The sequence below is a fragment of the Aquila chrysaetos genome, chromosome 5 (genome assembly GCF_900496995.4).
Source record: "Aquila chrysaetos chrysaetos chromosome 5, bAquChr1.4, whole genome shotgun sequence".
NCBI classification, from domain to species: Eukaryota; Metazoa; Chordata; class Aves; order Accipitriformes; family Accipitridae; genus Aquila; species Aquila chrysaetos.
Genome location: NC_044008.1, coordinates 76,333,496 through 76,359,437, shown reverse-complemented (window position 1 = coordinate 76,359,437; position 25,942 = coordinate 76,333,496). Strand labels below are relative to the sequence as shown.

The 25,942-nt window shown below is 43.1% G+C and overlaps 1 protein-coding gene across 8 annotated transcripts in view; it reads right to left on the bottom strand.

Annotated features, from left to right (window-relative positions):
* ASPSCR1 (ASPSCR1 tether for SLC2A4, UBX domain containing) overlaps nucleotides 1-25,706 on the bottom strand; it is a 50,255-nt gene extending 24,549 nt beyond the window's left edge. For 5 of the 8 annotated variants that reach the window (XR_005932347.1, XR_005932348.1, XM_041123345.1 and 2 more), the window contains exons 1-9: nucleotides 25,590-25,706; nucleotides 25,445-25,500; nucleotides 24,274-24,385; nucleotides 19,318-19,418; nucleotides 11,760-11,817; nucleotides 10,871-10,944; nucleotides 9,630-10,068; nucleotides 2,598-2,737; nucleotides 22-103 (exon numbers count right to left, since the gene is read on the bottom strand). Coding sequence is in view for 6 of the 8 variants with exons in the window: in XM_041123345.1 (XP_040979279.1) it covers nucleotides 22-103; nucleotides 2,598-2,737; nucleotides 9,630-10,068; nucleotides 10,871-10,944; nucleotides 11,760-11,817; nucleotides 19,318-19,418; nucleotides 24,274-24,385; nucleotides 25,445-25,500; nucleotides 25,590-25,688 (1,161 nt within the window). In the remaining 2 variants the exon portion in view is untranslated. Of the gene's footprint in view, nucleotides 1-21; nucleotides 104-2,597; nucleotides 2,738-9,629; nucleotides 10,069-10,870; nucleotides 10,945-11,759; nucleotides 11,818-19,317; nucleotides 19,419-24,273; nucleotides 24,386-24,807; nucleotides 25,136-25,444; nucleotides 25,501-25,589 lie in introns of those variants that run through there. The other 3 variants (XM_030013000.2, XM_030013001.2, XM_041123343.1) reach the window with 3 other exon arrangements.
* Between the last annotated feature and the right edge of the window lie 236 nt (nucleotides 25,707-25,942).

The window sequence follows — 25,942 nt, the reverse complement described above, 5'->3', positions numbered from 1 at the left end:
TGGAAAAAGAACAAAGGCTACCTTTGGGTAACGCTCTAACTTCTCCTTCAGCTGAGCCTCCCTCAAAGATTTTGTCATCAGTGGAGCTTCTTCCAGGCGTTTCCTAGATACATGGGAAGAAGACAAGCTTTCACTTCTGTGATTTTAAGATGTATTTTTATTTTATTAAGAAAGCGAAAGTTCCAAGCAGGACTGATGAGAACTGCTCAACTGTTCCATGTATCCCTCACAGCTTTTTCCCCACCTCCTGTGGTTCCAACCCCAAAATCTCATGTATGGAACTATGGAGCATGAGCAACAATACTGTATAAAATCACTTTTCTTGTACATGTTTAAAAGTAAGTTCACTACAGCAGATGCCAGAAAAGATATTAAGAAGAGCAGGGGAATGTTTGCTTAGACTACTCAAGAAGAGATGGCCTTACTAATCCAATAAAACAGACACTAAAGTTGCGTGATTACTCCAGGAAGGGAGAAGAGGTACTGAAGCTGAAAAACAATGCTGGCACAAGAAATTAACGGGTAGTAATTAGCAACAGGGAAACAAAACAAAAATGAGAAGTTTCAGATCATTCAAGAACTGGCATTGTAGGCTGATGTTTTAAAAGGAGTAGTGGGCACAAAAAAAAACCAAAACCTGCCTGTATTTAAGATGAAACAATAAATTCAAGAAAACAACTATATATTTCCCTGTAAGCAAAGAAATAAGCTTAGATCCAATGATCCAACAGATCCCATGTTCAGCTTTAGTCCCTTTTCCTTGTTCGCACTTAATTCTGAATAACTGATTTACTAGGCGAGATTTTGGTGAAACATTTGATCATGTAATTCTGCACAACTATTTGCAACTTAATCTCTTACACCTATACAGTTTGAAGGACCTCTTTTTAAGAATCATCGAGGTATCTCAGGAACAGCTGCTGAACAAAATAACTACAGGCTTACTTCACCAATTGTACCCAGAACTGTCAGCTGGTACACCACATTCCAAGATGCTCTGAAAGTGCCAACTCACAATCTGAAAAGCAAACATGAAACTAACCCGCTCCATTCCTTCTTTGTGTACCAATTGCTGATTTGCACCAATTTTCAGCCCTTCATGAAGTCAGAATTAAATTCTAATTGCATTTAAAATATTGTATTGTATGCAGCTACTTTTTGTTAAGATTCACCAGCTGAAATCAGAAGCCAACTGGTATCAGTTTCATGTGTAACTTGCCTTTATTTTTATCCCTGGCTGTGAGGGGAAAAGGGATTACAAGCTTCAGCAAATTTGGAAATTAGGTCTTTTTTCTAAGGGGGCTGTATTCCAGTAACCCCCAACCAAATGACCCTACATTTGTACCACTAAATACTCCAGACCCACAAGTGACAGAGCAATTTTGAGGCCAATCTGTGTATTCATGTGGATTTCAGCGGCCTGTGGGGAAAAAAATCAGCTCTAAGTAAAAAGTTCAACTCAGGCTTATAGTTACAGCGTAAAGTAGGCTGTCCCACAGTCTCGGAGAATGCTTGTGATGTTTAAAGGAGTGTTATGATCCACTTGAAACTAAATACTTTCATGAAATTAATTTCTTTATGGAACATATAGACAGGAAAATGGTGTTGTGATAGGGAGTCTAGTTTATCTTAATCTGAGTTTTTAGTTCAGAACTGGAATAACAGTACAGTAAAATTATGAATATTTGACAGCAAGCTACTTGAACAGCGAGATGCATAGTTATTAGTCCAACTTCCTATACTTCTTCCCCTTCTTTGCGTGTGTTCCAAACATTCTCATGTCTTCATTTGTGGCTAAGTTTGATTTTGCTTTATTTCCATTTGGGCAATGTCTCCAAGTTGGTCTTTTCTGATGAGATCTAATAAAAGGTTAATTCTGTTACTTAAAACACAAGGTGTTTCTTACTGGCTGAAAATGCTACTAGCTACTACTGAAGTTAGTGAGACTTATTCTTTCGAAGCTGGATCACTGTGCTCATACATTTGTCCATCACAAGTTACAAATTCCATGCATTTAATTCCTAATAGCTAACATGAAGTCAGATCAAAACAGGTAGCAGGAACTCACCACTACTTTGGGCCTCTAGCAATAAGAGCACATCTAATTACAAAGGCAATGGCTTCTCTTTCAGAAGATGGGAGAAGGAAAGAAAGAAAAAGAGGTGGGGTGTTAAGTGGCTTTGAATAACCCTGAAATGCAGAACATGGGAAGGAATCTTTCTCTTAATCCTTTCTCAGTGAGGGCCCATCCCTGATTAGCTTGAGGTTCTCAGATAAACTTATCACCACACAGGCATCACAGACACTTCACGATGAAATTTTCAACATCCACATGAAACCATTATCCCATGCACAAATGCTCAATTGATTCACACAAAAGCATAGGTTCTGTCACAGAAACAGGACATAGCCCTTGAACTCAAATGGCATAAAGGGTAGAGATTTCCAGTGCTGATCATTAGTTCATTAATTCCACACCCAGTAACTTATCTACAACCCTTTACCCAGAGATCATAGCCAGCTATAGGTGCATAGTGTCACTCTGCTTAACAAAAGGATATGGAGCAATCTCACTTGCCAGCAGAAAGGGAACTTGCCTCTCACTCTGCAGCTGTGCCAAACGTTTCCGTACATCATCCACTGTGACTTCAAAAAACTCATCAGGAAGCTCTTCTGGGCCAGCAGAAAGTGGTTCTAGTAGGTCTAGGTGACATACAAGTGGCTCTCGTTCTACAAGCTACAGAATAAGAATAAGTTTTGATTAGTCTTGAATGCATTACTTTACTTATGCTATAAGGTTCCTGAAAAAAGGACAGTATTTGCAAACTGAAATACACTCATTAGTGTGGAATTCATGTCACTAAGATCAAACTAACAATACAGAGGTTGTCAGTGTTGCCATTTTTTATAGCTGATAGAGCTTGAGGCACAATTCCTCCCAACGAGCAGCAGGAATCTATATTGTCAGATGAGTCACACCCTAGCAGTTAGCTGCTCTCCACTGTCAGTATAGGAAGCTCAGGGTAATAACCTCAGCAGTCAGATACCTAACGTAAGGAGAGATGACTCCTTTCCACAGAGTGCCTGGGGAATCTCTTCACTTACAATACAATGATATTTTGCAGCTGAACCATATTTCTAGCTAGTTACAAGTACTCAGAAATTACTCCTATCCCAAAACCATAACCTACCTCTCTCTGCTCTACTCCAAACCTCTCTCGGTGTGTAATCACTTCCCTACCATTCTACAGGTAATATACAACTTACACAGGTGCTATTCTTCATACTACAGACTATAAACTGCCCTTTTAAGTTTATCATCTGCCACGCACTCCTGGCTCGCATTGTATCTTCCGTTCTCTTCACTTCACGTTCTCTTGCCACAGAACCAACAGCACTAGTTCCCAACCAGGGGTCACTCCATTTCTTCTTGCTCTAGAGAACAATCCTTTGTTTTGGTAAGGTAGTTTTTGACCTGTTGAGTTCTCTGAACTGAGCCACTGCAGGGTTTCATTGTATGTATTTCAAATTTTTAACCTGGCTTCTGGTGTGCAGAGAGCTCCCTTAGTGAAAATCCTTTTGTTTTGCACTTACAAAGTACTTAGCACTGAAATCAGCCTTTATTGCAGGCAAAGCAGACAGATGCGAGAGGAACAGTTCACTGTATGCATTAGCTGCCATAAAGGTACTTAATACATTTATTGGCAACTTTCCCTACACCCCATATACTGAGGATAGGCCATTCAAGCAGCACACAGACCTCAGACAGCCAAGACACCCCTCTCACCTGCTCAGCAGGACAAAGGCAGCCTGGCCGCTCTGCTCCCCCTGCCTCCAGAGCCCAGAACTGGGAGTTGGATATCATGATGGCAAACCTTTCAGCACAATTGTGTCCTGGCCTGTAACTGTGGCTGCAGTTATTAAAAAAATAACACCAAAACCCACAATGCCCCAAAAACCCAAACCAAAACCCCACCCCCACCCACCCCCAACATAATCAGAGAAACAGCATTCCCTGTGTCCGAAGAGAGAGTGACATTATGTATCCCTCCCAATTTAGAAAAGCTTAGATACTGGCTACTTTCCCTTATGTCAAAAGCAGCAGCTGTGCCAGTAGGTGACTATAAACCACTACCGCAGTCAAATGCGCAAGAAGCAGTTACACCTATTGGCTCTTGAACAATTCAAACGTTTTAAATCACAGAAATGTTTAAATGCACAAAGCTTGAAAACAAATGGAACAGCGTACTGCAGGCTACAAGAGATGCAGGGGGGAAGCAGTCCATGACTGAAGAACCCCACGAGAACAAAAACTTTGATAGTTAATGCAACATTTCTTTACAGTCAGCTGCCAGCCTAACACAGCTCTAGGCTGTATGAACAAACCTGATGCCCATTTCTTCTCCCCTCATATACTCTTTCCAATCCTAATTAATGCCCAAATGTCCTCCTTCCATCTGTTCCATGCATTCTCCCTCCCCCCAGGCACAGGCCCCTTGGGAGCAGAAGGAGTCTCCCTCAATTGTCAAAAGCAACAACACAAATTACAAGGCAATGTTCACTCTGCTTGTGGGCACTAAAGGGTAATTTGAGAAATTAAAAGAGCGAGGTTGTGTGGGTGGGACCCTTGGCTACTTTTAGAAAGTTGAGCAGGGTCAGCTCTAACTAGCGGGTGAAGGAGCCTGATTGTAGCTTTCCTGGGGCTGGGGGGAGGAATGCCCAGCGCTGCAGGAGTGATCCTGAGTGTGCAGAGCCACCCTCTGGGAAAGGGCCTGTTGCACAACAGTCCTAACTGCTGCCTGCGGCTGGTCTGGTAAAGTCAGATCGATGTCAGAGGCCAAAGGAGAATTAATCAGGCCTCCCCAATAATGAGGTATGCTTCAATCTCCACAAACAGGCTTAAGTTTCATTTCATTCTAAACACACACATACTGAAAATAGACTTCTCCTTCCAAAAAACATCAAAAAACCCTAAGACTGAGCAGGCATATCCTATGGCACGTTGTGAAGGGTGCTGGCATACAATGGAGAGAATTCCAATGTCTGCATCAGCAAATCCTAAACTTACCATTTAGTATTGGCTCTAGCAAGCACTTTAGCTAATCCTAACAGTAGCAGGATTCCACAGGGAAAGTGTCAGTCACTGCCCAAACGATGCCAGTAGCTAAAGACTTCAGCCAAGACATCAGAAATCACGAAACAGCAGAAGGCAGACGTATATTCCAGTCCTAAGCGTTCACCCTCTTCCTTGCTGTGGGGTCGCTGCTCCAGACCACTGTATGTTAGAACTGTCATTCAAGTGTCGCTTTCCAGACATCTTCTTTCAAACAAATGGGTCTCCATTGCCAACAAGGTACTGCAAACAGAGAGTCAGGAACTTCCCCTCTAAAGCCATTCCCCAGCCTACCAGAACTACCTATGTGATGTGATACAAAATCTGCCACTTCCCAGACATAAACGTCCTGTTCTTGACCTCCAACTTACACCCAGCCAAGATGTCCTCATTTAATTCTCTGCAGCATACCTGTACTGGCCCTGCACAGACACACAGCTACCTTTTAGCTCCTAAGTCTACAATTTTATCTGTTTCCCCAGTCAACACTAAGTATCTGAACTTCCAAACCAAGACAAATTACTTAGCTACTACTTAACATGAAGAAACATACTTTTCTGTACAGAAGAAGAACCATATCTGTGCATGTCTAACAAGACTGCAAAAATACACAATTAGAGTAAGAATTCCCTAATGTTAAATTTTCAGCTAACCCCCAATAACAGAGTGAGACCTCTGGAGAGATCTGTAATGAGTGAGGTTTTGTGAAACATAATTCAGGTGGTTTGAGCTTGTTTTTCAGAGTTTCTGCAACTCAGTTCCAGAATTGCATGACAGGGTCTGATCAGAGAAGGGCAGCGCAAGGTGTCTACTAAGCACTGCTTAGCAACCAAAAGACATCATCATTTTGCCTCTGAGGATGCAAAGACTGACACATCGTAATAATATCATAATATCTCCTCTGCCACATATTTAACACCCCATGGAATCAACCATGCATCTTGCCTCCTTACAGACGAGAGAAACGCTCTTCAGAGAGAAAGAGGTATCCATTCCTGTTGCTTTACTAATTCTCTCTTTCCCCAGAGTCCAGCCATCATCCTGTTCCTCTTTCTTCATCCATTACCATTTGCTCACTTAGGTATTCCAGTTAGGCATCTCTAATTCCGAGTACTCTCAATACAGCCTTATTTTAATGCGCCACCAACAATTCTAAAGCACAGACAGAATCCGAAAACTACCTTCCCACTACCAGGAGGCTACCAGGTACACCAACTCACTTCCCAGTCCACTGCACATCTAGTGTTTTCTGCAACCATGACAAAAGGTAACTATCTCCTGCAATAATAAATGGCCACCATACAGCAGTCTCTACCTTCTGCTACGTAACTCTAGAGGAAAGCAAGCTGTGCATTTTGCTGTCATATTTCTGTCAGCAATATCTTTCAGGAGCCAAAGATGCTGCATTATGGTTTGTCACCTTCATTCTTCAAAGTCTCTACTTCCTCTACTGAAGTTGAGATGATAGGCGCTTCTCACCAGTAGGCTGAAGCCATCTATTCACAGCAGGGTCTACTAGGCAGTCTATGCGATAAAGCCAGGTGTCAGGAAGAATGCAGCTCACTATGGTCACCACCCTGGACCTAAGCAAGCAGGTAAGCTGAGAAAAAGTTTTATTTCATTTTAAGTGAAGTAGTGGCTATTGTGCTTTCCACAGCAGCAAGCTCTCCCTGGAGACCCACCTCCTCCCCACCACCTCAGGGAGCTCTAATCTCATGGGGAATCTGGTGTAAAGTTACCTTCTAATAATTAATGTTCTGACATCAAAGTCAGCATGCAGCTGTCTGTAAACCATCTTTAGCCCAAGAAACGAAGGGACGCCGGCACAGATTTTATCCAGCCTCTCTCTTCAGCTTCAAAAACCACACACAGGCAAAGCATTAATGGGAAGATTCTTTTACAAAAATGGACCTTTGATGTTTAAAAATAATTTGTTTTGTTTTGGGTTTTTTCCTCAGGACTGAAAAGGGACAAAAAGCAGATGCCATGCGGCTAGCCCTGCTCTGCTGTTGCTGCTGAGAGCAAGGAAAGCAGAGGATGGCAGGAATGGAGGAGGGAACAAAATGTAATCAATCAGCAGCAAAAGCACCAGAGATCAAAGGGCTTGAAAGCAGCCGTCAAAATCACATGCTGTTTAACACAAGGGCAGAACCCCCCCAACAGAATCTGCAGCTGCTTCCAAAGCTGCTCTCAAACTGGAAGGGAAGCTGGCTCCAGAAGTGCCTCTGAGTGGTTTGAACTGGACTGCAATTCTGAGAAAGATGCGGGATCATGAGAGTCCTTAGGCCACCGCTGCTCAGCTCTGCACCCAACAGCACAACTTCACATTAAGCTGTAGCCAGTAAAATGATAAAATTAGTTCTGTCTCTCCAGCCAGCATACAGAAAAGCACCGACAACAGGACTGGTGAAGAGTACCACCACAAACCCTCGCACTTCTTCCTTCCTTCCTTTTCAAACACAACTGAAACCCCTCCTTTCCAAATCCCTCATAGGCAAGAGTGTGATTGAACCAAGAAACACATTAGACTGGACAAATCACCAGCCTACTGTTTAGTTCTCCATGCCCAGGGTCTGTTCCAAAAGGTTAAATAAAACCGATTAGATGGACCCAAACATGTTTCTAATATACTGAAATATTCACCACTGGGTTGGCAAGGCCTCTTTCTGCTACCTTTGTAACTGCTCCAGAGTCCTCCTTCCAGGGTCTGGCTTCTGCTCCTAAACAATTCAGAAACTCATCAAGAATGGACTGCAACCACAAAGAAGTCAACCAAGGTAGAATTTCTGCATCAACATGAGAGCATACACATAGTCTTGCTAAATTCCTCTTGGATCAAGTTCCCTTTGAACCTCATCAGGCACCCTTTCTTTCTACTTCTTTCTATTTTTTCCATTGTTGAATCCCATGGCTGGATCAGAACCAGAGAGAAACACAAAACTCCAACTCTAGGAGGTACTAGAGTGGGAAACAATGAAGGGGATCTCTAAACACTAAAGGCAGCCCTAGTGATGATGTGTGTAGTGAAGGTGCAAGGAAAAGAGCCAGTCACAGAGAATCCAGGATGTGAAACTCCCAATGCACAATAATGTGGAGTAAGTTATGAATTTTAATGCTTCCTGTACTTCATTTTATGCTACTTGCCAGACATATCCAACCTTGCTGAAGGCATTCAATTCCATACAGCTGCCCTACAGAAAGCATACTTAACATCATTCAAAGGCCATCCTGGGATGGCATCACAGCACTCTTGAGCCACCAGTTCTGGTATCTCTACACGGGCTAAAGCATTTTTACTTTTAACCAATACAGTTTTACTTCAGAGTCACCAACAATGATGATAGATGTGCAATTTGTCTTTCTGGGAAAAGGGTTAGAGAGAGGTAGACTTTATTTAAGAACCAGGATATTTTAGAGCAACACAGAAAACATTTATATGCAAGCAGAAATAGAGAAGGAAAAGGATGGAAGGTTTCTCCTTCATCTGCAATACTAAGAAAATTAAGACTCACAGAGGGGATGGGACTAGACTGAAAGGAAGATAAAAGGTCCAGACCTTTTTTTTTTTTTTTCCCCCAAATATCAAACTCTTGGCAAGTAAGATGCAACTGCAGCTGAAAAATTCCTTTCCTAGATCCATAACCCTTATATTCTACCACACACGTAACCAAAAGAGTTAAACTATAAGTCAGAGTGACCACAGGCAGAAGGAACTCTGAGGAAGCAGATGTTAACAACTACCAGCATGGGATACTGCTTTTACAATAGCTTCACTATGGAGTTCCACAGGAAGGCTCAGATGAGAAATCTTAGCACACATTACAACCTAAGAATTAGAAACTCTGACCATCTTCTCAGATCTTGGAAGTCATGGGATCAAGTTGCAACAAATCTATTAAGATCGCTTCTGCTCCTAGAACAATCCTATAACAAGCTAGAAAAGTTATCCCTTTCCATATGTAAAATTCTACCAAGCTTTTACCTCTTGTGTGATCTGGGAGATAAGTCAGTCACAACAAGCAGTAAGCACCTCCAAAGAATTATAAAACACAAGTCTGACCAAACTCTGCTCATCTTTAGCAAAACTACACAGCAGACAGCAATTTTTAAGAGAAGGACATGTACTCGGGGCTCAGGTGACAAAGTGGGCATTTGTTAATGAAATTTGCATGGAATTTGAGGCACAGAGATTGAGGCTCTTCTAGACTGTGCTTTTAAAGCAGTTGTGTTGCCTCCATTAGAACCATTCATCAAGGATACCTCAAGGTTCAAAGCTTTGCTTGCCTCTGGACAGGAAATTCTTAAATTCCCACCCTTCACATTTCCTACGGTAAACTGTCCAAAATGCAGTATTTCCTTACTGAACTCTCGGCAGAGCTGTACGTCACCAAGGCACCTCACCCTATATTATGGGGAAAAAGTCTTAAATGTGGAAACATCTTTTTCCTCGTCGAAGCTCAGCCTCAGGCAAGGCAGGATAAAAAAAAGCCCTCATTGCAAACAGATTTCCCCTTACCTGTTCTTGCTCCTTTTGCAGTTCTTGGCTGTTCTTAGACTTCTTTGGCTTAGAAGGGCCTCCGGGGCTGGAAAAAGTTGTTGGCAGCTTTGAAGATGGCATATCTAACCCAAGAGATGGTGCAGCTACAGAAGAGTCCCCCAGACGCTGTCCATCTCCAAAAAAAGGGACAAAAGGGGTAGACTCGGGTTCTGAGGAAGGCCACAGCTCCTCCAAGCTGGCATGAGATTCTCTAACCAAGTCTTGCTTGTCTGTGCAGCTGTTCAAAGACATGGCCACATCCCTGTGGTCCAAGTCCTTTGGGAATGTGTTTGCTTGAGGTAGGGGCACATCCACTGCTCCTTCAATAGAGCCTGGCCTCACTGTCAGCTCATTACACTGCACCGTGGCACCCACAGCTTCCTCTCGACCAGATGAACTGCATTTCTTCATGACAACTCTTAAAGAAGACACCAAAAGGAATAAAAACAAAATCATTTATCCTAACAGTACTGCCCTCCCCATTCTCAACGTGACCATGACACAAAGAAGACAGCTAGACTCAAATATACCCCTAATTTAATGATCTGCTTCTTCCAGACACTCACAAAGAACAAGCTCCAGTTGCTCTGAAGTTAGAGGTGGGGGGTCAGGGGTTTGTGCAAAAAAACAGAACAGGAACTACCCGCTCCACAGGAAGAAAACTGCGTTCCAGGAAAAAAACAGCAGTCAGTTGTAAAGCACAGCTTCTAATCACTCCTGCCTGCTGTATATACTGCAAAGAACTGGCTAGAAGATCACAGAAAGGCTGTCATTGTCCCCCACCTCACCCTCCCAAACAGTCAGCAGGAGGCACTGCAGGGATTGGGAGTTTAATGCCTGAAATCCAAAGCAGGGAAGAATGAAGTGGTAGATGATGGTCCTCTCATGAGAGACTTTTAACTTTGAATTGTCTGTTTCATTCACAGGGAAAAAAAAAAAAAAAAAGGGGGGGGGGGGAAGAAAAAGAAAAAAAAGAAAGAAACAAACAAGCCCCTTTAATCTGCACATGACTGGTCAGTGCCAGCATCTGCAGCTGTGGGAAGCACATCTGGGCAGCAGTTTCAGATAAACAGGCAAATGCAATAATTACTGAGTGCTGCAATGTTTGTCTTTTTGAACTTTTTTCGTAATTTTTTTTTTTTGTTGGTATTTGAAACAAAACAAATTCACCACCAGAGTGGAAAGGAAAAATAAAGAGTCCAAACTTTGCTCCTCCCAACCTGATGATGGCACTGCCTCCAGTCAGGCCAAGTGACTTCAGTGTTGTCTTCTCTAGGGCATCTTTTCCTGATATCTGCAACAAAAACAGAGGAAAGTAATTATGGCAACTGCCTCCCTGGGAGAGCATTTGAAGTGTTCTTTCTAGAAAGAAGCCCATATCAAAACACCACACAGCACCAGAAACAGCTCAAAATACACTCTTTCTGCAATTGGAAATGAGACCTGTATCCATCTGTATTCACCTGTGCTGCTTTACCAAATTCACTGCTTATTAAATCTCAAGGGAAGATGACCTACATATATTTCCATCCCATACATACATCCATATCGGATCCGACCTCAGCAAAGCATTATTTTTATGTCAGAAGGTAAATCACAGGCAATATCTCAGAGCTGAAAGACAGTTGATTTTATTACATACACCTCCCATCTGCTTGTAATGACATGTTCCAGAATAAAGATGATCTGTCCACAGAGGTCAGTGGGAAGTGAAAGGGACAGCTAGGGAGAGCAAATTCCGTAATACGCACATACAAAATATTAAACAAAACATTAATAGCAAAAGATCAAAACACAGAGAAAAGCAAATATTTATTAAAATGAAACCACTGTTTTGACTCGAGCTTTAAAAGAAGTTGGAAAGAAAAACACAAACAGGTCATTGAGCTCATTTTATGGGCTCAGAGGTCTAAACGGCCCAGGGTTACGTTCCAAAAGAGCTTTTTTCCATACAGACACGTCATGCTTTGAAAAGACCAACATTTTTCTACTTCCCCTCTCAAGAAAGTTCAAAAGAAACACTCTCCAGGTTGGAAAGCAGAGCTGAGTTTTTCTTATTTTTTAGGGACAGAAGGAAAAGAGACTGTTAAGAAGACTTTGCTGACTTACCTCATCTCTCATGTAAATACAGACTGGAGAGAATTCACCATGCTGTTCCATAAGCTCCCTGCAATAAAAAGCAGAATACTGCAGTATCTGTAGAACAGTCTACCCCCTCCAAACCAATGTAGAGCAACAGTAAGAAGTAAAATTAGATAGCAACACTCTCCTCCATGTTTCTCCAGCAACAATCATGACACAGTTCACAGAATCAGTATTAGACATTAGGTAAAGAATTTGCTCCAATGCATTCACTGTTACTTAAACACAGCCCCTGCAAGTTTAAAAACAAAGGAGAAATAATTAAAGTTAATTCTGAAATTAGTTGATCTTACTAGATAAATTTGAGCACAACATTCTTCATGTGTCTCAGTACCCGACCTGGAACACGACTTAATAATACTTGGTCTTTTTAACCCCATATCTAAGTTAAATAGTTATTACAGTTTGGACTGTACTTTCCTTGGCGAACAGGTCAGTTTCTTTCCATGTATGCATAGCACCAAACAGAATGAAATACTGCTCTAAAGCAAATAATCCGATGATGAAGAATTTGTCTTAGTATCAGACAGATTAAAAAAGGAAAGAAAAAAAAAAAACCAAAAACAAACAGCAGAAGCTTTCAGATTCTGGAGACCAGGGACAAAACGAAGCCAAAGGAAAGGCTGCCACAGTAGACAAAGTGAAGATCAACCCACATTTAAGCATTTCAGTGAGGTAGGACACATACTAGCAATGATGCAAACTGCTGACAGACCATCTGCATAGGAAGACATATAGAGAAGGGGAAAAAACAGTAAGATGCTGCTCTTGACAAGATGCTACTCTTCCCACTTTCCTCTAGATAAGCAATTCTGAAAGAGAAGCTTTATTACATATGCACTTGATCAAACACAGAGGATGGACTGGGAAAAGACAATCACTGCCTGTCACAGCAAGTCTCAGTTCTCATCCATCCAAGATCAAGCAATTTCAAAAGACAATATTTGTGGAAAACCCTACAAACAGGGTGTTCTTAATGGGGGCGGGGGGGGAAGGGACTAACACTTTTAGCAAGGAAACCTCAGATGTCTGTAGAAAAGTAAAAAGCCTTAAAGAATTAACCAGTACATTACACTGAAGCACTGAAATCAGTGAGAGAATTAGATTCAAAAGCAGAAGAAATTCTCTTTCATGTTGGTCTCCCCTTCAGCAGTCAAAGTGAAACTCAAACTGAAATCAGCTGAGAATGTGGTAAAACATGAGATTAAGGAGAAGAATAGGTTGCTTCTCCCCGCCAAAGCACACCAATGGCAAAAGGTGACCAGGAGAACACTGTCCATCCTGAGACAGTGGTGGTTCGGAAGATAACTGACTGAATTCTCACAGCATTTTTTTCAAAAGTTTTAAATTCAAAAGTTTCAGCCTAACTTAGCAGGAGAAACTACAAAACAAAAGGTGAGAAGGTTGGAACTGATGAGATTTATCCTTCTCCATAACACCCCAGTAGTTCTTGTTAGCCCATTCTGTCCTGAGCTCTCTGACATTGCAATTGCACCAGGACATCCCTTGGTAAGGGAGATGTATATACCATCTGCACTGCAACAGCTGTTTTATCATCAAAAGCAAAACAGCTGAAATTCTTCCTCATGGTAAACTCCCTTGATCTTAGTGCTCTCTGGAGTCTGGGGCGGGGGTGGGGGTAGGCAGGGGAAATGGCTTTCCCCTGTGCCTCACCCCACCAGGAAACAATCACCCATCACCTGTGACTGGAAGAGAAACCTCTTCTCTGCAAATCAGCTAATGAAATCCACCTGACAGCCCAGTAAAGTGACACATCCTTGCTCATCTCCTGAGGCCTCTGAATAAAAGAGGCTGAAGCTAGTTCCTTGAGTCAACTTGTCATTTTATGCCCTTTTATGCTGGTGTTGACTACTGAACTCATGAGGAGCTTTGCAAATGACTGACTTACAGGGTTATGTGAACACTTGCACTTAACTGCCTCTTAAGTCACCGGATTCTAGCCTCTGCACTGAACTTCACAGAAAAAAAACAAAACCTGCAGAACCCTGGCAGCCTGAAAAAAAATCCAGTATTTCTCACTGGAAATTAGAAGTTTTGGAAAGATATTTCTACTCCAATCACTTTCCTGCATTGTTTGTAATTCTGCAGTAGCAGTCATAGCCACACATTCTCCTAAACATATTTGCACAACGTTCATCAACTTGGTGTCCAAGTGTCACAAAATTTAAGCAGGAACTCAGACTGCTGCTATCTAGTGCATCACTTACACCTATCATTTGTACACCAGGGACTCATTCTCTATCTTATGCTTTAATTAGTGAGCGTCATACCTGGACGATGGAACAGGGAATGACTATAAGAAAAGGATGTCAGTGATCAAGGCTGGGTTCATTCTGACTTTTCCCGGAAAGGAGTTTAATGAACACAGTTCCACTACTTAAAACATCCTGCCTTCAGCATCGTGTAATATGTATTTTGGGATGCAATATTACCAGACACAAAGTTATCTCCAGGGGATCCCTTAAGGATCCCTTAAGTAGTAGTTAAAATCCATTCAGTCAACCGAGCATCTAATTCTGAAGTGACTATGTACATTACATAGTATGTCTGTGCTGTGGCCACACTGACTACTGCTGTTAGAAAGGCTTCTACTTCATAGCTGGTAAGTCCACAAATAGGCATGCAATAAACCAAACCTTTATGGAGAGACCACCTTAAGACAGGAATAAAGTTTTCTGTTCAGATAAGAAGGAAAGAAAATAGCCCTTAGCACTTTAGCAATCTGCTTGCACAGCAGAAGACAAGAGTCTGCATAGTCAAATGCGTCTTACTACTTTCAGTGCAGCAGTTCCAGTAATCTTAAGTATCATCGTAATGTTCAAAGTTAATTAACAATAGCTTTGCCAATATTATCTTATGTAGTCTATTATGTCCAAAACACGTCACAGATGAGCAGCTTAGAAGAATATACATACAATCAACGTCTTACATAATATTGTAACATGAATCTATTTAGCCCAGCACAAAGTGACAAAACAAACTGAACAGGGAAGGAGTCAAGCAGCCAACACAGAGTAGAAAATGAAGGGAAATAGCCATTAAGTTCCAGGAGAATTCATCAAGGATATTTACATTTACACTCAAAACTCAGCTTCAAGGAAATGTCAGTGAAATAGCTGGAACCAGAAGTCACTCAGGATTGAGAGTGCCACCTGGAAAATTATGATACTCAATCCTTGAGTAATCCTCAAGAGCAAGAGCACATCAAAGATTGCCAGCTGGAGGATGTGGGGGGAGCAAACCTCTTAAGTACAGACCAGAACTAAGACTTATGTTTGGTTTTAATTGTAGCAGTCTATCTCCCTTCTTGATCTAAAGGTTAAAACTTAAGCCTTTCTAAATAAAGCATGCAACAGCATGGTGATATGGGACAAGGTGAGTCACAATGAAACTGAGAAGCTCCACTAGATAGAGTTAGCAAATCCAAACAGAGTAACCTGTAAAACCAGTCCTGAGGGTCGGGTCTCGTTTAGGGAAGTCAGGGGCTGAGAACTACTTCCACACCAGCTGCAACATATCACAAGGGGTTTATAGTCCTGAGGTATCATTCTTTCAGAACACTTCTCCCAGCCACCACACCAAATCCTGTTGTGCAGAAAGCAACCCACACCCAGAGCATCCAAACTATTACATTCAAGCTTCAGATTACGAAACACAGTTAACTTTCTAACTCAAGACGAACAACCAAAACAACACTAGAGTAGGTCTGCCACCATTTGTGGTTCTACAATTAGCTATTCTGTGTCAAGAACAGAAAGCCATATACAATGCTCTGCAGGAATCAAGAGATTAAGTTCCTAATACAGAATGAGCATAACCTTGTGATTTGAGACCGAGGCTCCGACCTCCCTCGCTCCTTTCGCAGCAGTAACTGAGTAAGTTCCAAAGGCCAATGCTTGATGCGGAAAGGCAAAAAAAAAAAAAAAAAAACTCGCCTCTTGACTCGACAATTGGAACAAAATAGCACCTAAGAGACTACCTTTAGCACACCATAGCAGGCCATGTGTGCTCAGATTTTCCAGATAATCCAGGTGAGCTAGTCATCCCTACCATATTTTCACAGGTTTTTGCTTCCAGTCAGGATCAGCTGTATCCCTACAGGAATCCTCAATAAAAGTGCACAAAAGATAAAGGACTGCTGAGACATGGAGGAAACAGTATAGAATCACAGAAAATGCAGACGAAACAGCCTAGATGAATAAAAGCTTGAACCTCGTGTTGCCCATCTACCAAGAAAGGTGGATGATCACCATTTAGGGGGAGAGAAGCCAAGGCACAATGGAATACACATCCTCACCACATAGACCCATAAGAGAGGAAACTAATCTGGCTTACACAACCTAGTTTCATTCACCTTTCCAAAACTGCTTTCCACTTCAATCCAAGCAACTCTTTGGATTGAAGAGTCTTCTAAAAATGTATGGAAAATATCTGAACTTAATGAATGATACCACAAAAGGAGCAAAGAGTCATAGTTATTGTCAAAACTGTCTTCAAGTGCCAAGACTGCAATCTTTCTATGTAAAAGAGTCTACAAAGCTGCTGAAGCTGCCAGACAGGCAAGAGTGGGAGACAGAAAAGCAACAGTTCTCCCAAGCCTCATGCTAAAAGGGCATACAATGCTTGTGCCCTCAACCAGTCTCTGCAGAACAGACTCCAAGCAAAGATCCCCCAGAGACTTATTTTTGTATAACTCTTGGAAGCCAGCAGGCTCCTCCTCCAGCTGCTGTTAATCCGTTACATGCATTCACTGAGGCAAGCACACACATCAAACACACTGTCATTTCTTTGATGTGCTGTTCTTCAGAAGGGGAACGGCAAGCAGATTAGATTCCTTCATGTAGTGATCTGACAGGGCCTGTAAACATCTTGTGCAAGGACTGCCGCACGCTGAGAGGAGGAGCAGCCTTACAATAGCTTCCAGACCTTCTTCAGACCCAATTAGCCAAGATGGACGCTGGAAACCCGGGGGAAATTCCAGTGGATTTAGAATACTTCCCCTCACGCACTTAGAGCAGCTGAGCATTCCAGGAAAACGTCTCCAGTTGGAAAGTCAAAGGAAGGATTCAGCAAAAGTCAACAACTAGCTGACTAGTTAGTCAACTGAGTCAATACACACTGAAAAGCAGCACAGCCCATGAAATCTGTATGGATGGCTATAGATCCAGCTTGTTTTGTGATTAAGTCACACACAGCATCTTTGCTGCTTGTTGAACTTAATCAAAAGTTTGCAAAGTCCATCCAAACATCTGAGCTCAGCTTCCAGAGGGCAGAAAAGAACAGCTGTGTCTTATGAACTGAAGTTAATAATGCTTAGCACACTGTAGCAGTTAGAAGCTTAAAAAGAGCAGCATGTAGATTAACTATTAGTATTACAATAACCTGTAACAAATAAAACCACTCCAAAGGAGCAAAATTATATAAGAAGCTCAAAATTTAAACCAAAGAAATAACCAACTAATGTGTGAGAAAGCCACACAAAGACTATTTGTCACCGTCCATAATTACCACCCCTACCAGTCTAGCAGTTCCCAAACTGCAACAGGCACTCTTCTCCTCCCAGAGGGCACAAAGTATGTAGTAAGGTACAAGAGGGGCCTTAAAACACCCAGGAAAATTATACCTGGCTTTTCTTGCCTACCTTTTTCCTCAATCAAAAGAAAAAGAATTCTTTTCTCTCTAGCATTTATGTGAAGACTGTCCCTTTTGACTTAAAATTAAATGCCACAGTGTAGACCTGGTCCCTGACCATTAAATATGAAAAGAGAACAATAAGTAAGACTCATTTATATCACTTTAGAGTCACTAGACTACCTCAAGCATTTCCTCAAATTATGGTTTGATGACACAACATGTTGAGTAGAAAAACTGACATACACCATTCCTACCCATCTGCTGCTGCTTCCTTTAGGATCCTTGCTTCCAGACAAGCTACATGTATTGTCATAACTGCCTATGAGAGACAACCTTTAAATGGGTTAGGAAACTTACCCACCTGAAAGATAACGTAGGGAAAATACCATTTTTCAGCTGAATCAGCTACTTAAGCCAATTCCCCACAAAACTGCACAAATAGTATGAGAGGAGTTAGATAGGAGAGCAGGAAGTGAGCACTAACTGTTCAATCCCTTACTGCTACACAGAAGATGCCACTGATCCAAACTCCCTCCCTTGGGCCAGCACTGGTCACTTCTTTGATCTTGTTATGGGCCAGTCAGGGAGCATGATGCCCTATGGTATGGAATATCCCTTTGGCTAGTTCAGGTCAGCTGTCCTGGCCCTGCTCCCTCACGGCTTCTTGTACACCTCCTCGCTGGCAGTGCATGGGAAACTGAAAAGTCCTTGACTTAGGATAAGCACTACTTAGCTACAACTAAAACATCAGTGTGTCACCAAGATTATTCTCATACTAAATCCAAAACACAGCACTGTATCAGCTACTAGGAAGAAAATTAACTCTATCCCAGCTGAAACCAGGATAAGACTTCAAAAGTTTTGACACAGAAAGCTACTGTCTCCTCAGAGGAGTATTGAATTGGTTTGAGAAATTAACAAAAATAGTTCCTATTTGCACAATACCATAGCACAGCATCTGTAGAGATGAGCAAGAGATTCAAATGCAACAGAGCAACTAGCAGAAGGCGAGGAATGTAAGAGAAAGAACAAGCCAGGAATACAGGATCTTAAAAAAAATATTTTATCAAGAGAAAGGTAAAGCCAACTACGACAGAAAAAATGAAATTTGGAAATTCTGTTCAGAATAGAATGGCTGTCACAGCTTCAAGGCTTCATCTTCCAAGTCATGACAAAAGAACTGTCTTTGGAGAAAAGTTTATTAGCTTGACATTTCAAAACAATATAGTATTTTTAAGTCAAAACTAAAGACAAAAGAAAGCACTGAATGTATACTGGACTCAAATAATAAGATTTCTAACCCATGTATATATTCAATAAATGTAGGACAAGAAATTCTTCCATTTAAACAGGATCTGATCAGTCTTTTGAAGATTCCACATTAGTCTGCCAAGAGCTCCAGAATTCCTTGAAGAACTTGCACAACAGCAAGACTCAAAAGCAATAGCAACTTGCTTAAGAAAGAAACCCCTCCATCACATGGAACCGCAGCACAGAAATATTGGTGATCAAGATAATCTAGGCTACCATCTCAACTCTGGCAGTAACTTGACTTCAAACAAGTTTGTGTAAAAGACAGGCATGGCAATATATCCAAGTATAGTTTCTTCCTAGCCTTAGCAGTTTGGTACCAATTTATGCCCTGAACCAGGAGTGCTACTCTAGGATTAAAAAATAATAATGAAAACTATGGAGTGTCAAATCTGAAAGAGCAAGGAAAAGGCAAACGTCTGTGTTGTAAGGGAAAAACACAGTCAAATAAATGCAAATTCTACAGATCTGCAGTATTTAGCTGGATCACCATAACAACAACTAACTACTGTCATGCAGAGATCCATCCAAACACGTATTTTCTCACTGCATTGCTCACCTGATCTTGGCAAAATGGTTGAGAAGTTCCCACAAAGTCTGTTGACAGAGAAAGGTGTCTTGTAAACGGGAGCCATCATCTAATTGTAATGCAATCCGAACCTAGGGGAAAAATACACTGAATTAATGTGAAAATTGAATTAAAACTTTTTTTTCTTCACAACTTTTTTTAATACTTCAATGATCTCTAGGACCTGCTATCCAAAAACCCATCACTTCCTTCTAAACACCTGCTGCAAAGGATTACATTAGTTAAAAATGCAGAGGGGTATTCAAATGATTATTTTAGAAGTTAATATTTAGAATAGTTCTATTCTGCTATGAATATGAGTATTATATATGAGGACCTTATGAGACAGTGTCAAGGGCCTTACTGAAGTCCAGGTAGACAATATCCACTGCTCTCCCCTCACCTACCAGGCCAGCCATTTTATCATAGAAGCTTATCATGTTGGTCAAGCATGACTCAAACTTGGTGAACCCTTGCTGGTTACTCCTGATGATTTTCCTGTTGTTCATGTGCCTGGAAATGGCTTCCAGGATTAGCTGCTCCATTACGTTCCCAGGGATCAAGGTGAGGCTGACCCACCTGTAGTTCCCTGTGTCCTCCTTCTTGCCCTTCTTGAAGACAGGAGTGACATTTGCTTTCCTCCAGTCTTTAGGCACTTCTCCCATTTACCATGATCAATCAAAGACTATCAAGAGTAGCCTTGCAGTGACGTCTACCAGCTCCCTCATCACTCATGGGTGCATCCCATCAGGGCCCATGGACTTATATGTGTTCAGATTGCTCAAGTATTCCCTGACCTGATCCTCTTTCACCAAGGGTACATCCTCCTTGCTCCAGCCCTTCCCCCTCGTCTCTGGGACTTGGGATTCCTGAAGGCCAGTTTTGCTAGTAAAGAGTGAGGCAAAGAGGCATTCAGGCTCCTCCATGTCCCATGTAACCAATTCCCCTGCCTTGTTGAGCTATGGGCCCACACTTTTCCTAGCCTTCCTTTTGTCACCGATGTACTTAAAGAAGCCCTTTTTGTTGTCTTTGCTGTCCCCGGCCAGATTCAATTCCAGCTGGGCTTAAGCTTTCCTAACTTCACCCCTGGATGCTTGGACGAGGTTTCTCTATTCCTCCCAGGTTACCCATCCTTGCTTTTACTCTCTGTATGCTTCCTCTTTGTGTTTGAGTTTGGGCAGGAGCTCCTTGTTCATCCATGCAGGCATTCTGGCATTTTTGCCTGACTTCCTGTTCACTGGAATACACCACTCTTGAGCGTGGAAGAGGTGATCTTTGAATATTAACCAGCTTTCCTGGGCCCCTCTTCCCTGCCATATCCTGAGCTGAAACATATTCAGAGAATGCAAGCATCCCAAATAACGTGTCATCACAAACAACTGAGATGTTCTGTTTTACGCTACCTGAAACTTTACAGCAAGGGTCTTCACAGCTATATAAAATTAATTCCAATAACCCAGACAGGATTGATGCAGCTGCATAAACTACACCACCAACACAGAACTCTGTTGACTTAAGCATCAATTTGCAGAACAACTCCCCTGGGGCAGAACAAACAGTATACTTGCACATCCACACAGAGAAACAACGAACATGGTACAAATCTATCTTTGAATTATTGAAGACCTAACTGTTATCAGCCCAAAGGGACTACATGTGTAACTTGCAATTAACTAATGCTTCCTAACCACCAAATTTTGACATACAATTTAAGAATGAATTAGTAAAAAATCTCAAAAATCATTCCGGATGGTCAGTTATCAAGTTCTTAAACACCTTCCAAAAAAGGCAAAGGACAGCTAGCTACCTATTCCAACAGGCCTTTTCCAACTGGGAACGTGAACATTCATGTTCGTTAGCAGGTGCTCATGCAGATCCTACATATTCTTCAGAGAATTGCTCCCCTCCACCCTTCCCCGCAAAAAAAAAAAAAAAAAATCCAAGGCATTTCTAAAATGAATGCACACTAAGGACAGTCCTGAAAAACTTCAACCTCCTGATGGTCCCAAGGAAAAAATCTAGCAGCTGACCAAAACATGGAGAATGGCAGAGCATTTCAGGTGTTATGTTTACCTTCTAGAGAATATTCAGCCTTCTTTTTCAAAATGTCTAACTCTAAGTTTTCCCAATTAGCTCACCCGTCTAAAGAAAAGTGAAAAAAGTCCCTATTAGATGGCACCTAGTGTCTCTAGTTAACTATGCCTTTCTGAAGCCCACAGAAATTGCCCTTATTCAAAAGCCTGAGAAGGACATAAGCCTAGGGCATCAAGAGAAGCTTTCTTTCATTCTGTGTTTTCATGTGTCCCTACCAACAATATCAGTGCATCCTCTCTGTGAGAGTGCGAGATGTGTGTGCAAGCATGGGGTTGGGGGGCAGGGGGAGATGGGAAAAAAATAGACACCACACACTCCAGCAATCGACTGTGATTTCCTTGGAGGAATATGTTTGTCGTCTGTCTCGGCTCCTACCAGTCCTTGCAGGACTGCAAATTGTGATCTGCTGGAGACAGGAATTTTTCTAGATAAAGGGAACAGTGGCATCATCAACAACTAGCCAACAGAATGAAGTCATTTCATCCCACCACTAACACAACCTCCTGGTTTCTCCATGATGGAGACAAGCCTTAGATTATTCTCAGCTATAGCAGAGTGATGACAGCTGACATCACCATTCTATAAGAATCCAGCCCAGAAATTCAGACTACCAGTTGCATCAGTTTTTGGGCAACAGTTCAAAGCTAAGCATGTCACGAAAGTCCTATTCAGTCAATTAGAAAAGTCTTTTAAAAAAAAACAGGCCCTATATAGAATAATAGAGAGACCAGCGCCAATTATCTTCTAAGTTTACAAACATATAAACAAAAGGCTAACAACTTTTAACACTAGAACTGTACTGATGGTACCCCTAGATCACCTGCCATCACAAGGGGAGTTTGTTCATTTTTTCACTAAAGAACTGCCTTACAATCAATGATTTTTACATGCGAAGGCAAATCCAAAAGCATTCTATTTTAAAAATACCAGATTTGCTGAACAAACTCATGATTTATTGAAACCTGTATTCTGTCTCTAGGGGTAACTGCTGCCAACATACCACAGGAAAGTACACCTACTTCCACGCACATTATCTCAATAAAAGAGACAGTAACAAAAGGCACAGAACCAAATTCATCCCAACATTACTGCAGCTGGCCTGCATGACTGAGTCCATATCTCAACTGCCACTATATCAGGGCATAATACTAGTGTCAGTTCTAGTCACAGTTTTTCGGCTGTTTTAAACTTCCTACAGTGTTTGACACTAGTTCCCTGTGGCAGGGAATTTTCTTGGTCAATTGTTCTGTACAAAGTATGTTTTTATACTGTCTGTAAAATTCTTCCAAGTGAAATCTCTGCTCTTAGTTTATGAGACAGCAACTCTGTTTAGACTGCACTCTTCACAAGCGTATTTGCTGTAATCTTCTCAGCTCCATAAAATAGCAATGAGCACTCCAAGGGAAGCCTCACTTCTGTAGATTCTTCTGTTGAAATACAACTAAACAGTAACAACTTAAACTTGCATTAGTTCTTCTCTTTTGTGATCTAAAGTAGTGATTCCATGCTGCAACCCCTCTTCTAGAGTGCACCATCCTTCTCACCCTTTCTGATATACTACATATATCTTCATGGGAAAAAAAAAAAAAATAAAAACCACGGCTTTCCTTCAGTACAATACCTCCCAAACTGGATGTAAATGTCAGATAAAGTCATCACTGTACCATTTTAATAGAACCACTTTCCTCTGGAAGATGAACTCCATGCCATCACAATGTTTTTTAACTGAAAACTTTAAGCAGATGCTACCAGCTTGTGCTGTTTTTTTAACTAAATGCGTCATTTGGAGCACAAACTTCCTTCTACCACAAAGTCAGAAAGAAAACATTAGTGCCAAAACAAAGTACATGGAGGTTTTACAGAGAAAAATGTGGACATTGGTGACCCCCAAAACTACGCTGCACACCCACAGTGAACTAGAGCAGAGATTCCAAAACCTTCTCACACTATAAAGTTCACTTTTCAACATATGTATCAGTTTATCTTTGTGACAGCTAAGGCAACTGCCTATAACAAAATACCACTAACACAATTTGGCAGACAGACATAAAGAGATTAGCACTAATAGACTTCAAACTTTCAGAAAAGTTGAGAAACTGCATATGAAGAAGCCAGTAAGAAGAGAGACGACTGTTAGTGATAGACAAATTTTCATTCCCAGGCTACTTAAATAAGATCATACACCATATTTACCACATAAAATGTTTACGCTCATTAACACCTATGGATCGTTTTAAAAATTATGCCTCCAGCTGTTATGACGACACCCATAAAAGAGTTTTAAATCTCTTAAACGTGACAATAATTCCTACAGAACACGGCATCCATAAGCCCTTTGCAAATTGTACTAAATGGGGACATTCTGCTAACTACTAAACACAGCACACATCACAAAAAATTCTAAAGCTGCGTGAACACACCGTGAACAGCAATGCTGGGAAAGAAGCAAAAGAGACTCCTGTAAGAATCTGAGATTTAGTCAAAATCCAGAGGCAGACAACAGCAACTGAAATAGAAATTAGGAAAGGGAATTGAGTTAGTAGCTCAACCGCTGAGCAAAGTCATCAGTGATGTTTAACTTCCTATACATTCATGACTACCAGTTTTTCAGCTTCCCAAAAGACCTCCCTATCCCCCGGCACACAGCTGGAACTCCACCATCATACAGACTGTAAGCAAAAACTTCCAGCTACTAAATTATCATTTTCCACCACACCTCAACCAGTCTTTGGGTGGTCTTCCACTCAAGCATTGGCCAAACCTAATCATGCTCTTGCTCATTAGATCTGATGAGATCATATCCAGCACAACTGGTAACTGAACAAATCGGGTCACATTGCAAAATGAACATACCGTGTTTCCAATTCCCACTCTATTAGAGACTGGCACCATCTCCAGCTTGGCATTGTTGGGCAGTCTGGCAAATCTCCACTGTAAAGAGAGATCCAACACACTCCTCTGAAACCTAAAGAAGAACACAGCCCATGAAGACAGCAGAACCATCCTATGCCACCTTCAGATCACTTCAGGGACTGGCAACAATGCAAAGTCCAGGTATTGAGCAAGAGAATTCCCCGCACGCTGACTAGAAGCCATAGAGCACAATTCAACAGCGCGCAACTGGTAACTGAGAAAACAGTCATCAACAAAAATTATTCTGCATACCAAAAAAGCTGCAGTTTGTAGAGCTCACAGCTAAAATACCCAAATATATGTTCCTCCTCAGGCTTTAAGAAATAAAGAGCAACTGAATACATATTCAAGCCTGGTGTTCACTGTTAAATAAAAAAGCACTTTTTTGTTACTGCCACTCAGACAAATAACCTCTTGATTATGATACCATCGAAGTATACGGTCAAACCACCAGGTAAGAGAGAATACTCCTACTGGCCTCTAAACTAGCAGAAGTGCGTGTGTGGGGAGGGACATCTTCGTGGAGGTTACACAGGATCTCAGTACCCGTCCCAAAAGTGAAGGCACGTGCCGCGGGGGGGATGGGGAGAGATCAATTTGAACAAAGTAACTCTGCTGGAGAACAGTCTGGACGGCAGCGTGTGGATCCCTCTCTCCCCAGGGACAACTGTGAATAACGTCCTCATGCACTACCACGCAAGCCCCACGTAGCTGTGGCAAGAACTAAAACGAAGACCGACCTCGGGGCACAGCCCAAGCGCCCCCGGGCCCCCTTCGGACACCCACCCGCCAGGCCCCCACGCGTTCCCACCGGGCCCGGCCCCCAGGCCCGGCGGCGGAGCAGGCCTCGCCGGACACCCTTCGGCAGCGCGCCGGCACCAGGGGCAAGGCCGCGGGCACCGGGCGTGCGCCTCGCCGACGACGACGACGACGACGACGCCGCCGCCGCGGCGGGCGGCTGGGCAGCGCCGGGCCCGGCGCCGCCCGGCCCGGGAGAGCAGCCGCGGGCGGGGCCTCTCCCACCGGCGGCGCGGCCTCCAGCCGGGCCCGGGCCGGGCCGAGCCGCGCCGCCGGCCCAGCAGGGCGGAGGTGGCCCCGCGGTGAGACTCACTTCAGGCCGTACTCGCCGGGGCTGCCGCCCTGCTTCCTGCAGACCTCCTCGAGGATCTGCGGAGAGAAGAGAGGCGTTACCAGCCGGCCCACCGCCCTGCCGCCGCGCCTCGCCGCTCCGCCGGCCGCCCCCGCCCCGGACCCACCTGCAGCAGCACCGTGCCGGGCCCCACCCGCACCGTGACCCGCCGCCCGCTGGGGGCCAGCACCGACACCACGGCACCCCCCCCGCCCGCCGCCGCCATCTTCCCTCCCGCCGCGGCGCCGGCCCCTGCGCGGCTGGGGCGGAGCTGGGCCCCGGGCCGCCCCTGCCTGCAGGCCGCGCCCCGCCCCGCCCCGCCGCGGAGCGCAGCGGCGGGCGGCCGCGGGCGAGTCTCCCGGCCGGGCGGAGCCGGGGCCGGCTGCCCGCGGCGGCCCGGCGTTTGCCGTTCCCCGGGTGCGGAGGGCGGCCGGCAGTACCAGCGGCACCCGCAGCAAATGGCAGGCAAAGGAGCGTGCG